We start from the raw sequence: 17,630 nt of genomic DNA on the forward strand, positions 1-17,630 counted from the left end.
TCATAATATTTTCATCGATGCATATATGGTAATGTTTAAAAGAGTGTAAATAACAACACATGTTCTAATGAAACGAAGTTTAAAAAAATGAGAAAAAAGTTTTACAATTACTCCATTTGTTAATCTTGCAAAAAAATGTTGTTTTGACAACTATCAAGGGAAAAAAGAATAGGGTGTTGCTGTTAAAAAAAGAAAGAATAGGGAGTTAATTAGTTTTGCACTCTTTCTTTTCCTATGTCAAAAAGAAAAAAGAAAAAATGAAAGGTTTGAAGTAGCAAACGTTTGATCTTACTATTAAAAAAAAACGTTTGAAAACCACCCTAATTTTCGGCATTAATTCCCTGAATCACAGGGATCCATTCTTACCCGGAAATGTGGCTGTAAGCATTATTTTTCAATTTATGTGATAATCAATAGAAGTTTAAATGTCAATATTTGGTAAATATGGTAAAAAATTAAATCCCTGAATCACAGGAAATCAATTTCAGGGATCCTTTTTTTTTTTTTTGATTAGCCGGTTACCAAAATGTGATGATGATAACCCTTGAACAACCAACAGTCTAGATTTATAGAGAGGACATTCTGGTCCGTTGGTTGTCTTTTGGATTCAAACTCAGTCCTCCCTTATCGATTTTGTAAAGAATGATGAAGGAGTCAGCATGCATGTTCCAAACGACAAATAAAATTAGCCATGAACCTAATTAAAACGTTTATAAGTTTAACAACAAAATCATTGTGAGTGCTTTACATGAAAAAGGATAGCAATCCAAAAAAAATTTGCAGTACCTCGAATTTAAGCTCAACGCAAGAATTCTCTAAATATATTTCTTGTGATCTTTCCTGTAGTAAAATAATAGAAGGTAAGAAGATGGTAGAATAAACAACAAAAGAAGTAGTAAGAAGATGGTAGAATAAACAACAAAGTTAGGATTAACGCAAAAGACCCATGCAAGGTTGTCAAAAAAAAAAATTTCTCGCACACTCATATTTTTCCTTCCAATTTTCGGCAAAAGAAACCCAATATGAAAATTGAACTTGCATGAGAAATGAAAAAAATCCTTTGATGTTTGAATCCCTTGCAATAAAACTAAAAAACATTAGTCAATAAACTCCTAATTTACGGCAAAAGAAACCCAATATGAGTAAAACTCGTCCATGAAAAAAATCAAACTTGCATGAGAACTGAAAAAATCAAACTTATATCACTATCGGTAATGGTCGTTCAGGAAGTTGTTTTTGGCAAAAGAAACCCAATATGATTAAAAATCGTTCAAGAAAGAAATCGAACTTTAGTGAGTACTAAAAAAAATCGAACTTACCTCACTATAGGTAATGGTCGTTCAGAAGTTGGAGGACATGGAAAATCTATGCATGTGACAAACAAACCCAAAAAATGTGGACTTCTAAATAGAAGGTGTCAATTGCATACAGTAGGTTGGTCTTCTAAGAAACGGGGACTTCTAAAACGTAGTGATAAGTTTAAATTTTCTAAAATTTAAATCTTATGTGATAAGGAAATCACAGGGAACCAATCACTCACACATTCCTAAATAGAAGGTATATTCCTTTTAGGTTGTGGACTTCTTATATATTTTACCTAATGCCTAAATAGGAGGCGAAAATGATTCATTATATACAGTTTTGTCTATATCCCAAGTGATATGTACGTAATTCTCCTTTTAAAAAGGCTAAATCAATTACCTATGGATTCCTTTTCAATTATCGATCTATAGATTTAAAATAGACTAAATCAATTCCATATATGTACGTATTCTCCTTTTCAGTTTATAATCGATCTCATAAATCATGGGATTTCAAATGTTTGGAGATACATACAAATTGAATTTTAATTAGAAGGGCCAAATGTTTTCTTTTTAATCGGAAGGAGTACTTTAGGTTTCATTTCATTAATTCTTTTCAAATATGTCGCTGGCTATACTACCCGTATATACGAATTCAAAAACTAATTCCGTTTAAAAAATGTGTACCAATCTAATGGTCCAAAATACACGGATTCAAGGGATGAAATATTTACCCACCAAATCAAATATTTAATAACTAAAAGAATTCGTTGAAAGATTTAACAAAAATCTACTGTAATTAAGCAATTGTATTGGCCAATTAGCTTTTGCCACTAATTAAGCAATTACAGTGGTGTTCCAACTAAACAAAAGGAAGGTTTTAGAAAAATGAAGATAATTTCAAGTCCAAAAATTATCTGTATACGCAAATAATTTTTTTACCAATATGGATCTTGTTTGATAGATTTCATTGAGATCTTTTATACGGTGCAAGAAAAATCAAAAAAATATTTTTCATTTTCATTATATTTGAGTTTGAAAATTGAAAAAAAAAAGTTTTAAAAAAGGAAGGTTATCTGGAACACCCCCTACGTTTACTCCCCAATTCTCTTCCAAAATAGAAAATAGAAAGGGAATGTGTGATTAGATAATGGTCAAAAAAAGTTATCAATTTACGGACATGCCATTTTGTAGAATGAAAGGTAGAGATTTATGCAGGAGGAAGAGATAAATCTGGAGCGTTGGTTATCTTTTGGATTCAAACACAGCTCTGTTTTATTATATAGATATATAAAACGATCAAAAAAATTTTAATATATATAATATTTAGTCCGAGCTGTACATGCTATATTAATCAAAGAGTAGATCATCTTTGTAGAAAAATCATGTCGATCGAATGTCGATAATGATCATGGAATAATATTCTCTTGTAACTTGTAAATGGTTTCTAATTTTGTCACTTTTTTTTTGTTAATGTCATTTCTTTGCAAGTGTATTTTTGGTGTAAAAATACACTTGTAGGAGAGTGGCGTTAACAAAAAAATGAGTGGCAAAATCATTTCTCCTTGTAAATTTGCCGCCTTAATAAATGGGAGTCCAAAAAAAAAAATGATGCAATACCAATGGAAATGTCCGATTGACTTGAATTTTGTATGGATGTATTATTTGTTAAACTCTACAATACCTACAGTTCGGATTCAATTTTTGGATTGGAATGGAACCTATATTAAAGGTACAGCAGGGCCATGGGTAGTTAAACTGAAGGTATTGTGTCTTTATTAGATGATTTATTTTGTGATATTAATAAAAAGAGAAGTGACAAAATCAATTTCATTTTTCTTTTGATCCTAAGTTATTCTAATATATAAAAGGGGAGCACCAGTTTGGTGTCTTTCCTGTCATGTATTTTCCTTTCCCAAAAATCTATTCTAATATGTAAGGGAGGAGCACCAGTTTAGTGTCTTCATGTCATGTATTTTCTTTTCCAAAAAATATCATTTTAAGAGAAAACATACAAAACAAACAATTAATTATGAGGATATATTCGACATTTAAATACAAATAAACCACTTAAAACAGTTATTCCCCATTACCTCCACAACTTTTTCAATTCTTCTCCCCAATTGCTACCCGAAGTTTTCCTTTTACCTCATTCTATTCTTTCCGCATCTGCAACTTCTCTTAATTCTTCTTTGACTCTCAGGTACTCCAACAATGACCTTTTCTTTTGGGAGGTGATTTTGGCACTCCAAATTTAGCCAATGACACTCCACTTTTAGTTTTATTTTCTCACATGATTAATACATAAAGTGGAGTGCCAGTGGTAAAAACTGGAGTGCCAAAATCAATTTCCTTTCTTTTTCACTTTCCATTTCTTTTCCGTATTTACACTGTATCAATGGCACACCTGTCTCTTTCTTTTACTACTTGTAATTTATCTATAAACTGCTATAAATTGGTTTCTCCCTATACTGCTTCTTTTTTATTTAAAACTGAACTGCTATAAATTGTTTTGTCTCTTATAGATGCTTCTTTTTTTTATTTCCTCCCATCTGATACTGAGAAAGGCAGGGTAAATTTTGTGGATGGTGGCCGCTATTTGCAGCGTACTTCTTGCTACTCGCAGCCTATTAAAACTTTTATCAATTACGGACAAAAATGCCCTCATGCAATTTGACCACTATACCCCTAAAACCTCATGTTATTTGACCATTTTACCCTTTAAGAATATTACATAACTTATTACATACAACCACAAAAAAATCATCTCGATTTCCCTCCCTCCCTCCCAGAACGTCTCCTCTCTCCCCCATTCAAACTCCTCCATTTTCATTCCTACCCAGTTGCCATCACCCACCATCAGGCCCCTCCCACCAGCAGACAAGTCTGCCTATCTTCCTCCTCTCCTCTTCCTCCTACATTGTCAATGGAAATCTCGATTGCTTCCTCTTCCTCCATTGATAAACAAGAAATAGTTGACCCATCAAAACACCACGATTTGGAGTCGGAAGATCACACAATGGATGTTGAGAAACATGTCACAGATGTTGTAGTGATAGAGTAAAAATCGCAGCAAGAGGTAAGCCAGCCCTCCATTTTCAATTTCAGAAGCCCTCCATTTTCAATTTCAGTTCTGGCCCGATGCAGTTGGACACGCAGTGTCAAAATTTTACTAACTTTTCGAACTCTAATATCTGAATTATGTACAACTATTCGGATATTAATATCCGAATATTGTCAACATTGTTGGACTCTTATATCCGAATTTAGTGCCAGTTTTCAGATATTAATATCTGAATGAAACTGCAGAGAATCATGCACTTATAGTTGGATATACAGTGCCAAAACTTCACTAACTTTTCGGACTCTAATGTTTGAATTATGTATAACTATTTGGATATTAATATCCAAATATTGTCAACATTGTTGGACTTTTATATCCGAATTTAGTGCCAGATTTCAGATATTAATATCTGAATAAAACTGCAAAGAATCCTACTCTTACTTGGTTTGTCTTTGGGTGTTACAAGGTGACACTTCAACACTTGGTAGTTATGTACGGCCATCGACTATATCTACTTCGACTTGTCCTCCATACGATTATACGAAGCATTTTACAACGGAGATAATGAGTGTTTTTTTGATAGAGTATTTATCTTGTACAATCTTATATTACGGGCTATAATTTTTTGTTATGTGTGTGTAGGTTTTTTCATCCGATGAAGCGTTGGTAGATTGGATAAGATGCACTGGTAAACAACACGGGTTTATCATTGTGATTAAGGGTTCTAAGAAATGTATTAAGAATCGCACACCTAAGATGAGGTTTTCATGTGAACGGAATGGTAAGTATAGGCCGTTTGTGAAGAAAGTTGATGGGAAGGTGGTAGCTGTAAAGAAGAGAGTGCGGTCGACGGGCACCAAAAAATGTGAATGTCCATTTGAATTGAAAGCTGTAAAGGGCAATGATGGTTGAACTATCTCTGTCCACAATGGCACCAAAAATGTGTTGTGACCAAATTCCCCCATCCCGCCTATTGCAAGGAATTGGTATATACATCACTACTTATTCACGGATGGATGGGATACACAATATTCAAACAAGATCGAAGAGTTTTAAAACATAGTGGGAAACGATATGGCAACGACGGACATAATCGAACTAGACTAGGTTGGCTCGAACGACTTTTATGTAAAATTCTAGTTCATAGAATCTTATTGTAAAATATGAAATTTATGCAAACCCTTTTTTTTGATAGTGTTCTATGTTTGTCTAGAGTATTGTCTGTTTGTACAGCACTCCTCATTTAAATCTAAATTTTCAAGAATGATTCAAACCATAAAATTTACATTTTGGTGCCCTACTTAGTATTCATATTTTCACGGTATTCAATTATCACAAATATGGTAATAGTTATCCGCAAAAAAATAAAAGTCATTCCACCACAGAAAGTAGCCCATAAACCATGGCTATAAAGTGTCCAAAATAAATACAAGGCCGTATCCATAAAAAATAAGTCATACAACACCAAGTCTCAACCACCACATCCTCCTCACCGCCAACCTCTTGCCTATGCCCTCGTCCTCGTGTTTTGCCTCGTTTACTTTCCAAAGTTAAAGCTTGCTCATCCTTCCTCTTCCTTGCAAAAACGGTAGGAGGAACTCGTGTCATTGTATTTTCTGCACATTGCAAACAATACATTAGTCTAACTCTTGAATTAAAGGTAGCAATTCCTTATTAGGTGGTGGTTTGTAGGTAGCAATCGACTGCGAGTAGCAAGAATTGGGCTGCGAATAGCGGCCACCTTGCAGAAACTGATTAGAGGGTACTAATCGGACTGTAATATCCGAAAGGGGTATAAACTTTTGGATATTAAAGTCTGAATGAGGCAATATACTTTGGACATTAAATTCTGAATGAGCTAACAATTCAACTTTCATAATATTCGAATAGCATGTCTACAACCCAATCAAAACTTAATATTTAGCCATTTTGAATAGACAATATGTGTATCCTCGAGTTCTAGCAGACTTGCCCAAAACCAGTAGTATCAGACAGATCAAACTATAGAAAACATTTTAAGCTACAATTATAAGTACACAAGTTTGGAATATGTGAGAGAGAGAGAGAGAGAGAGAGAGGGAGAGAGAAGGGAGAGAGAGATTTGTGGCTTTGGCAAGTTCGTGTATTATGCTGGTAATTTTATCAACAGTGTCAATGTGAATTACCTCAAACACGTCAGACAACTATGTATGCCTAGCATATTTGAAGCTTTCAATATTTCATACTCTACAAAGTGCCATCAAGGTGCATATTTGGGCTAAGGGGCTGCATTGTATACTTTGCCCCAAGGTCTACCCTGCCACTAGCACCATCATTTTTTTGGGGAGTTGTAACCAAACACAAGAAGTGAAATTTCAAGAAGACATTTTCTGCCAAAACAAATAGTGCCTTATAGCAATTAGGTGGTAATAATTGGGAATAATTAGTCATCGGCAATAAAGTTCACAAAATAGCAGGGGATACCAACTTATGCTTCAACAGGTCCATTCGACAACATGATATGCCAGATTAGCCATTACTATGAACATTTGAATTCGATATTACAACTTTTTTCCATTACTCACGGTGTCCTGGCCGGCACATGCGCAACTTAGACTAATCTTGCCCAATCCCCCCGTCCACTAGTAGGGACCCATTTAAACAAGTCGGATTAATCCCCATCTTATCCAAATGCATAACTCATATACACAGTATATCGTAACTCCATATATATGAACATGTCGGTCAATCGGAAGCTTCCGACTAATCTCAGGTATTAAAGCAGCTTAAAGTCCGAATGAGGAAATACATTTTGGGTATTAAATTTTGAATGACCTAACAATTCAACTTTTATAATATTCGAATAGGGGCCAATCGGAAATTAAAATCCGAATGAAGCAATCAATTTCAGATATGAAAATCCGAATAAGGGGCAAACAATCAGATTTTAATATTCGAAACTGTGAAGAACAATCGGACTCTAATGTTCGATCAAATCTAAAATATACGAAATAGCAACGTACTTTTTACTGTGGGTTTCTCAAAAAAATTTAAACAAAATTCGAACAAAAATAAAAAAAATTCGCGAAATAACAAGATTCAAAATTTTACCGATGTTCAACTTCGAAATAGTTGGTGATGCCGGCGTGTTGTGCTTTCTTCTCACTCCTCCTTCGCCTCAAAGTTGTACTGCTATTATGGTGCGGTGAGAGAGAGAGAGAGAGAGAGAGAGAGAGAGAGAGAGAGACGGGAGGTGGGGGTTGGTGGTGGCGGTAATGGTGGGTAGGTAGGTGGTGGCGGTACCCATAGGTGGTGGAGGAGCTGTGGACTGAAACGGATTGACGCTATGGAAGAAAACCTAGGTTAGAAAAGGGAAGGGAACTAACAGACTGAATTGGGTTGTATGTTTATTGTATAGAAGGGTAAAAAAGGGACTTTAGGGATAATTTGTTGGTTGCAAGTAGCAAATCCTTATAAGGTTGTAGGTAGCAATCGACTGCGAGTAGCAAGAACTGAGCTGCGAATAGCGGCCACCTTGTGGATTGGCTTTTTTTTTTTTCCAAGAGAATTACATTTTCCCAAAAGTCAATTTTGGGCATTCATTTTGAGTGAGAAATGAGTGAGTTGGGTCTGTTGGAACGGTGATTTGGTGATGAGTTTCATAACAACTAAAGGCTGGGGCACACGCATCGCGTGTGCAAGTTAGATTTTGTCAAAATTTGCACAAATGCTTTCTACTTATTGTTTGGTCGAATTTTAACAAAATTTGACAAAATCTAAGCGTGTACCCGGCCTCTTTAATGCAGTGTTTTTTGTAATGAGAATAAATTCTTTACATTGCCGGTGTAAATATTTATTTTCTTCAAATCAATTACATTGCGTCACGTTGCAAAATAGTGATCCTAATCAATAAAACATGGCGACGTGACATAATATAATTGATTTGAAAGAAACAAATGTTTACACTGACGGTATAAAAAATTTAATCTCATTAGATAATTTTTTTTTGAAGGAAGTCATAGATTCGAGAGTTTGGTAACGTAGCTTCACTTCGCTCGAATTGACCTGAGAGAGAGAGAGAGAGAGATGAGCAGCAGCAGCGCCCAGGTGGCGCACTCACTGGCCTTCAGGGTGATGCGCCTGTGCAAGCCGTCGTTCCACGTGGACACACCCCTCCGGTTCGACCCCTGCGATCTGATCGCCGGCGAAGACCTCTTCGACGACCCCGTGGCCGCCTCTCACCTCCCTCGCCTCCTCAACAACCACCCCTTCTCCGCCCCCGACTCCGATCTCACCTACCGCTCCCGCTTCCTCCTCCACGATCCCTCCGACGCCATGGGCCTCTCCGGCCTCCTCGTCCTCCCCCAGGCCTTCGGGTACACACCCCCCCCCCCCCCCCCTCTCTTGTTTAGAATTCGGCCAAACCAACAAACACGCGCGTGACTAATAAACAAGAACGGAAAACATGATCGCAATACACACAGATTTTTCCTGTCGATTACATGCTCACACTAGTTTCTATTATGTAACGAGAGTACAAGATACATTGGCTGCTGCTGCTGCTGCATATAGCAAGTATTTATAACCCCTGCTTTACATCAGCAATGAGTACCCCTGTCTACGGTTTTACGGCAAGTATTAATACCCCCCTGCCGTCATGGCCCCAAGGACCTAACTAGGCAGGTCGAACTCTGAATAGTCAGCCAAGCCCGATCCAAATCGAATTAGGTTTTCACAAGCCTAAGATCTATATCTCTCTTTCTCTACTATGTACGTGCAATTGGATCAGTATGTGATGTGATTGATGTGATCTGTATTGGCAGGGCCATATATCTGGGGGAGACATTTTGCAGTTACATTAGCATCAATAACAGTTCCAATTTCGAAGCCAGGGACATTGTAATTAAGGTGATTGCTCTTACATTGTATTTTAGGTATATATGTGCAGGAAAAGTTACTAGGGGAATACGAGAGAAGAGAAAATAAAATAATTAAGGAGGGAAATAGAAGTAGAATTTGAGGAAAATTTTACCGTGCATGAATCTTTCTTTCCAAGCCAAACAATGGAAGAGAAACTTTTCCACAAGTTGCAAACAAACCTTAGTGTGTCATTGGGGAGTCACATTGTCTTACAATTTCAGCTTAGAGCAACAGTGCAATGTTGCAAAGAAGTTAAGATCGTCAGAAGGAAATCTTTTTCTGGTTGATCATTTGCAGGCATTTTCAGCAGTCCTAAATCAGCTGTTTGCTTCGAGCATTTAGTGAACACTTTTTGAGTTAAGGATAGTGCCATGTATATTGCGTTTTAGCCTGTCTAGGTGCATATAAATGGATGCTAGTCTATGTAAGGCAATCTATTAGGATTTAGGATGCTAGTCTATGTAGGTCAATCTATTAGGATTTAGGATGCTAGTCTACGTAGGTCAATCTTTTAGGATTTAGGAAGCATAACGAATAAATATCTGACACATTACGAACTGAAGTAGTTAAGGGAGGTTGAGAAGTAAGAACTGAAAGGCATTTTTTAAAGGTCAAGTTAGGGCATCAAAAATAATGTTCCATAGCTTCAAAAAGAGGGGAACATCTTAATCAGATTGCCCATTAGCTAGTAGTTTATATTTGTGGTTCTTGTTTGTTGCTGGAGGGAAAATGTACCACTGCAACTCTTACTGTGTTTGATTATCGTTAGAAGGTTTAAGGAACATTAAAGGTGGTAGAGGTTTAGTTCAATCGCGCTATTGTTGATGAACTTATTTTTCTCAACTGTCTATGAGAAGGGTATTTCTTTTCGTGGAAAGGATGAAATTTTATATAAGGATTTTGGTGTGCAATATCTTATGCAATAATGTAACCTTATGCTATGGCTTCTTCGTTTCCTCGCTTCTTGTGTTTCTTTTCTCCCCCCCCCAATTTTACCCTTTGACATTTATTTTGGCTATAGCTAAGATCTTTAGTTGCCAATAATCGTGAAAACGTCAAACCCAAGTATTTGTCCCTTGACTAATCAAAGGTATCATTGATTTGGACTAGGAAGGAATAAGCTTATGATCATTAGGAGAGGATCTTTCTAGATCATACGAAGTTGTTGAGAAAAGCTTGGGATTACTCTGTCCGTACATAGATCAGCACTCACATGTTTTGGCAGTAAAAAAAATGATGAATATGCATTTGGTATCTGATTCTCTGAGGCTTAGATTCTTTTGTATAAACACAACTTCAAATGACTCATCATTCCTCATCCACTGGGTACAGGCAGAAATTCAAACCGAAAGACAGAGAATAATGCTTTTAGATACATCAAAATCACCTGTTGAATCAATACGTGCAGGAGGCCGTTATGATTTTATTGTGGAACATGATGTGAAAGAACTTGGTGCGCACACGTAAGTTACACCTTTCTAATAATGCCCATGAATCATTTTTATATTGATTATATACTGTCATGGAACCCTCCTAATGTTGTTCCTCCTTCTTTAGGCTTGTTTGTACTGCTATGTACAATGATGGGGATAGCGAACGTAAATATCTTCCACAATTCTTCAAGTTCTTGGTTGCAAATCCACTTTCAGTTAGGACAAAGGTACCTTTCAACCTAGGGCAGGCAATATCAGTTTGTATATTCACATGTATCCGTAATGATAGAAATGATGCTTATAATGCCAGGCAGTGCTTGATGGCGTACTGTTGTTTGAACTTATTTATTGTGTGTTTCCTTTGCCTTTTTCCCTTCTGATTTCTCTATCATAAGCAGTATTTACTTTCCTTTTGCAGGTCCGTGTTGTCAAGGTATGTCAACTTCAATTGTCAATTTTGACTACAGGTTTATGATCCTTCCTAGATACACATATTGATACATGGAATTTGAAGTTTAGTTAGGCGGGGTTTACCGTAGTCATTCAGCTGAAAATGCTGTCTTCAATTTCTTAAATATTGATTGAACTTTAGAACTAGCGGTATAAGCATCATCAGAAATCTTCTTAGCTGTCTGTTTATCATCTGTCCATTGATTATTTGCTCTTGAAAAATTCACCTTTATAGAGACATGGTATTTGATCTTATGCTGTATTTTTAAGCCTTTTAGGACCGGTAGGATAGATTGAGCATTCAAGTAGGTTCCTTTCTCGTGATCCTGGTTCTTTTTTAGCATTACTAGATGGATATGAAATTTGGAACACCCCCCACCCCCCCCCCCCCCCCCCCCCCCCCCCCCCCCCCCCCCCCAAAGAGCATAAAGCGAACATGTTATTTCACTTTGGTAAAAAAGGTGTTGCTATCTACAATCAGTGGCATGCTAAGAATTTTTTTCGGAAGATTCACCCTTCCTACCATAGTTGTATCTTCTTGATATCAGGAAACTACATTTTTGGAGGCCTGCATTGAAAATCATACGAAATCCAACCTTTATATGGATCAAGTTGACTTTGAGCCAGCTCAGCATTGGAGCGCAACGATCCTTAAAGCTGATCAGCACCATTCAGAGAAGAGTTTGACAAGGTTGTAATTAATGTTTTAATGTATTTCTATTTTCTAGTCATTTTTTCCGTCAGTTCTGAGCCTGATCTACATGTATTGTTTATGCTAAATTTGTCTGGCAGAGAGATATTCAAGCCACCCATTCTCATAAAATCAGGGGGAGGAATTCACAACTATCTTTATCAGCTAAGATCATCCTCACAAGGGTCAATGCCAATGGAAGTTGAGGGGAGTAATATCCTTGGGAAATTTCAGATAACATGGCGTACGAATTTGGGTGAACCAGGGCGTCTGCAGACACAGCAGATTCTTGGTAGTGTAAGTGGAAATGTCTTTCTGTAAGACTGATGATGAAGCTTCATTTCAACATGTTGGTTTATAGTTGGTCTTCCTTGCCTTTTGTATGGTTTAGATTATTCATTATGGGTTGTATTTCATCATTAGTTAAATGGGTCTTAGTATGTCTGTCCACAAGCTAATAGACAGACAAGTTGATGGCGTTGTGAGAACATTGTTGTGCATTTTGGTGAATTTGTAGCCGGCCATGTAATGTATGGTTGAACACAATTTGAAGGGATCTCTCTATAGGTGATGATTTTTGTTTAAAGGGTCAGTATGCAAAGAGAGGTCTCCCGTGTATCATGAAGTGTGGTAGTTTAAGGTTCAACCGGAGTTATGTTGCTGTTTTGGATGCACACCTACATTCACATGGATACACTGCAGTGGAGGAGGCAACCAAGCTTTCCATTTTCCAACAAACAAACAATACCCATGGCTCCTCTTTTCTTTTCTTTTTGTATAAATCACTAGAATAGCATTTCAATTTCGTCACCCTCCTTTTGTCTTCCATAACATCCTTGCAAGTTCTCTTCCTCCTCTCTCTCTTCATTTACAGCATGCCTAAGATGATTGTGTTGTCAAAGCTGCCTAAGGTTTTCAAGCAGTGAAACCCACCAGAAAGGCTGTTGTTGTAAGAGCACTAGTCACAATGTATAACTTGCTAATTATACCATGAAACACAGCCTCAGTAATGTAGTCTATAAAATCACAGAACCCCTTCTGTTCCTTCTTCCCTTATCCTTCTCTAACCAATTTGACCTTGGTGTATGGGTTTAGCCATTTGGCAAAGGAATAATTGGGGCAGCATAGGGGAAGATGTGCAGCATAATCATGGAGGAAGAAAGTTTGTAAAGTAATAGGATCAATTGTTTTATATTCTGCCTCTGTGCATTTAAGCATCTAAAAGTTTCTCTTCTGCAGCCCATCACACGCAAGGAGATTGAGTTACAGGCAGTGGAAATACCTTCGGTCATCATCTTGGAAAGACCATTCCTGGTAACTTTAATGTTCTTATTGCCCTTATATATTCGTCTCCGATTATGATGGAATACTATAGCAACTTAACTGGCAAATATAGTTTCTGGACTCTTGAACCATGATCATCCTTTTACCTGTTGATTTTCTAGATATTTTACATGTTAGGATTAGGATTCTTCATGCAATCAACAAAGGCTTAGTAAAAACTGATAATGTTGTTCAACACTGCATATGACTTCGGCTTTATTTACTGTACAGTAGGTCATGCATCTCAAGATCATACCAGCGAAAAATCCCATAGTCTATGTTCAAAATGATTAGCATGTTCTTCTAATATTTACTAAAGATCTTTCACGGAGAAATTTCTATCATTAGATGTTGTAGAAGAATTTCTGGTATCTCGTTCAAAAGGATATCAAGCAAAATGTTTTTTGTTACTTCATTTTTTTGGGTATAAATAGCCGTAGATTGATTCTTTTGACAAACTTGGTTTAACAAATCAGCGACTATAGTATTGGTATCTAAAGTAGTTTCGAATTTCCCGTGTCACAATTTTTTATTTAAACGGTTTAATGAGCAAGTCAAATACTTTGTTTTGATCACCGGTCCTCATGCAATTGTTTGGTTGTCTTAGTCTTTCAGCAATGGATTAAGCTTTTGGCCTTGCCAATTAACTAAAAGAAACTTTTGGACCTTTTGGTAGATGACCATTCGGTTTTCCCAAGCTATTTTCATGTCATACTCAAATTTTTAACTTATCTGAAAAAACTTTTGTCCTGTGCATTCTCATAAAGAAGTACTTGCATAGTTGCATCCTTTTTGCCCTCGTAAAGTACTCGATATTGTAAAACACCAGAATGGGTGTAACAATCATGGAATTTATACTTCAGAACTCTACGATCAAATTTTGTGACTCAGCTGTGTTATTGCACTCCGGATGGGTGCAAAGTTTCTAGTTTTGTAGCTTTTGTGAATGCAGTTGCTTGGGCTTCTTGATTTGGTGTCTGCTTTTTTTTTTTTTTGAGACCATTTGCTCTTCATCAGTTGAATCCTCCATGTTTGTTCAACATAAGAAATATTCCTTGAAAACCTTTCCAGGGCATGTACAGTTGTATGATTCATATTGCAATTTATTGAAGACAACTGTTTAAGTGGTACTTATAAAAGTAGGTACACTTTACTTACTAATAGGTGTCTTTCAGTCCGCATGGTTCCTATATCTCCATTCCCAAGCAGAGTCACCTTTGCCATACAAAATTCCAAGAAGCACCGTTTCTTTCCGTGAAAACACTTTTTTCCTTATGGTCCAACTACTAAGTTCTATTTTTCCAAAGCAACTAACTTTGATGGCTTGATGCTTTTAAGGTACTCTTGAATCTCACGAACAAGACTGATAGGATCGCCATACAAGATTCCAAGAAGCACCGTTTCTTTCTATGAAAACACTTTTTTTCCTTGTGGTCCTAGTACTAAGATCTATTTTTCCAAAGCAATTAACTTTGATGGCTTGATGCTTTTAAGGTACGCTTGAATCTCACGAACAAGACTGATAGGAAATTGGGTCCTTTTGAGGTCTGGATATCACAAGGTGATTTGGCTGATGACAAAGTTGTTATGGTTAATGGTATTCAAACATTGGTAAGGCTTATTATTTGCTTTTAGTCATCATTTTTATTTGGTAGTTGATCCTACTTCTGGTAAAAACATTCTCTGTCAGGATTTTACTTTGCACATATATCTATGCTTGCTAAATATATCATTCACTTGTTTAGCATATTCTCCTGTCATTACTCCTCATCGTATCTGTAAAAGGATATGATTGTATGGCATTTGAAAGTCCCTTTAGGGTTCGTCTGGTTTCTAATGAAGTGATGTCATTGTGATTCTGTGACGAGAGTAACTCAAAATTGAAAATTTAGGTCTTATAGTGTTCTTATTTCTTATGGATTCTAGCAATGAGAGTTGAACTTTGTCATCATGTACTTGAAATGACAACTTCAAAGGAGTTGTTTGATAAATCATTAATGTCAAGGACCATAGTAACACAAGGATCCCGATCATATACATCAATACTGCCTCTGATCCTTAATCCACTAAAGCTCTTTTTTGGTTGAACGAACATTAAATCCCTTTGAAATCCATGTCTATCCAAACGAAGTCTTAGATTCTCATCTGCAAGCATAATTTTAAGCCATGACATATGATGGCTGTGCACCATAAAGCACGCAAAATTTGATTCTATAGAGTTTGCAATATGAGACTGTATTTAAACCGTGGAACTGAATGCATCATTGTCGTCCCTCTCCAGTAAGCTCATGTAATATGTTGCTCTGTGATACTGATCTATGAATTTTGATGCCAATGTACAGGCTTTACCACAGGTGGAAGCATATAGCTCTACCATTTTCCAGCTGGTAAGAGTCGTAAGACTGTGTTTCTTAACTTCATCTTACGAGATGTAAAACTACAGTCAGAATTGTAAAAGACAAAAGAAGAAAGGCAAAAGTTTACTAAATGGAGGGAATCTCCCTCTTGTATAAAACGGAAATTTGGGTCCAAGTATTGGTGGAAAGTCTTTTCAGGTAAATGACAAGTGATGATTTTTCCCAAGCTAGAACTGGTTGGACCCCCTCATGTGGTGTTGGATCAGTTGTGAATCTGTGCTAATTTCCGTTGTGAATAAATTCCTACTGCCAATAACTCTCCACCCATTTGCTAGTAATTGTTACTGGTGCCTTGTGCAGAACCTAATTGCTACAAGACTCGGGGTTCAGAAAATCACTGGCATAACTGTCTTCGACACAACAGAAAAGAGAACATACGACTCTCTGTCAGATTTGGAGGTTAGTCAACCCTTTTGTTGTTAGCCACAACATCTTCAACGCCCACTTCGAACTGAACAAATTTGGACCAGTTGGGTACTTGGGTCCAATGTTGGATCTTCCACTGGGAATGTTTGGCATTGTTACCAATTCCCTCTTAATTAAAGCATTGGATTGGAGTATAAATCCAAGGGGACCACCCTATGTTTGGCTGGAACTTTTGTGGTTAGCATTAAATATCGGTCGAATAAGAGATCTCACAAAGCTTATAATACGGTTGGCATATCGTCGAAATCCATCACTATGTCCGATAAGATTTCTTATTTGATGAGATGATGTATTCCTTGCTAAATTTATTAGTAGTCAAACAAATGGGGCCTCAATGCTTTATTTGTAACTGAAAATGGCTACTTAAGGTGTCTAATTATATGAGATGTCGTGCTAACCTTGTGGCATGGCTAACGTGAGTGGATATTCATCCATTTCCCAAGAATGATCTTCTAGAATATTTTCTATATGCGTTCTCTCCCCCGTCTTTTTGAAATTCTCGAAAACCCAAGTATGAGATATTGATTGAAACCAAAAACATAACCTGATTTCTTTTGTGCTTGCTGCAGATATTTGTTGATTCAGATCAATTGGTCAAAAGTACCATGACTGGATCCACTCTAGGGGCCAATTTGGTTACTATTTTGGACGCGCATTGATCTTTCCACAAGGGTAGATGCCATGATGTTGCTGCATGTTGTAAAAGCTTTCATTTGATCCAAACAGATCGGAAACAGATTCACTGCAAGTTGTCTGGTTCTGAAGAAAAGCCTTCTGTACCCCTTAAGGCAAGCCTTATCGGATTCTCGTGTTTTCTAAGTCACTCCCTGTTTCATTAACTTATAGGGTCAAATGTAATTGGTACGTTCACTGGGGAAAACTGGCTCTGATCATTCCAACTTCCTTCTCACTGCTAGGATTTTTGGAAACTTATGCAGGAAAATATAGAACTGAGCCAGTTTATGAAAGCTGCTATAGTTATTTCTGTTTCCTAAAAATGTCATTTGTTGCTCTAGGGTTTGTATCTAGTATCTACATATTATCACACTGACCCATTTGATTGCAATTCTAGAAACTTATGTTCAACCAGAAGGCTCAAATTATTAGTTGGAGAAGCTAAAAGTTATAGTAATAAGCAACCATTCATTATGTGGGACTTTATATTATCTACATCTCCCTCCAGTGTAGTTGCTTTTGAGATCTTTCACACGTAATTTCTTTCTAAGTTGTTTAGATCTGTTGCAATTTCTTAGCATATCGATCTTTGTTATTGACATCACATTTTCCTCGATAGGAGATAGGAGTACAATAGTTGAGGGAACACTTGGACTCTCTCAGGATGGCACTTTCAGGATCACGAGCTTGAAATGAAAATTGCCAAGTATTTCAAGAAAGTGGCTCAAACTGTACTTAAAGTGTCCCATTTCCCCCCGGTAAAACGAATTGGGACGGTTACAACATGTGTTGTAGATAGATATCTGTCGTGGCACAGGCTTGTAATTGCAAATGCCGTCCGACAGTTTTAGGAACTAAAAAATCCCTACATAATCAGATTTGGGAGCTAAGGTACGAGAGGGAAATCTCATCCAACCATTTTATTTATTTTTTTAAATTTTTGATCGGAAT

At 36.8% G+C, this 17,630-nt stretch overlaps 1 protein-coding gene across 2 annotated transcripts; it reads left to right on the forward strand.

Moving 5' to 3' along the window:
- Positions 1-8,356: 8,356 nt before the first annotated feature.
- Positions 8,357-17,090, forward strand: LOC131312805 (uncharacterized). Of its 2 annotated transcripts, XM_058340789.1 has the most exons (12): positions 8,357-8,720; positions 9,168-9,252; positions 10,597-10,727; positions 10,822-10,924; positions 11,116-11,130; positions 11,696-11,838; positions 11,940-12,135; positions 13,078-13,152; positions 14,656-14,772; positions 15,504-15,548; positions 15,879-15,977; positions 16,574-17,090. In XM_058340789.1, the coding sequence occupies exons 1-12, from the start codon at positions 8,431-8,433 to the stop codon at positions 16,661-16,663; spliced, it is 1,389 nt and encodes a 462-aa protein (XP_058196772.1). In that variant the 5' UTR covers positions 8,357-8,430; the 3' UTR covers positions 16,664-17,090. The 2 variants fall into 2 exon arrangements, with proteins under 2 accessions (XP_058196772.1, XP_058196774.1); XM_058340791.1 differs by lacking the exon at positions 15,504-15,548.
- Positions 17,091-17,630: the final 540 nt, after the last annotated feature.

This window comes from Rhododendron vialii, chromosome 13a (assembly GCF_030253575.1).
Source record: "Rhododendron vialii isolate Sample 1 chromosome 13a, ASM3025357v1".
Lineage (NCBI taxonomy): Eukaryota > Viridiplantae > Streptophyta > Magnoliopsida > Ericales > Ericaceae > Rhododendron > Rhododendron vialii.

Bases quoted from the DNA above. Each gene is read 5' to 3' on its own strand.
- LOC131312805 (XM_058340789.1), top strand. From the start codon at position 8,431: ATGAGCAGCAGCAGCGCCCAGGTGGCGCACTCACTGGCCTTCAGGGTG. The intron at 13,153-14,655 runs GTAACTTTAATG...GATGCTTTTAAG, and splicing joins TCTTGGAAAGACCATTCCTG to GTACGCTTGAATCTCACGAA. The intron at 15,978-16,573 runs GTTAGTCAACCC...TGCTTGCTGCAG, and splicing joins ACTCTCTGTCAGATTTGGAG to ATATTTGTTGATTCAGATCA.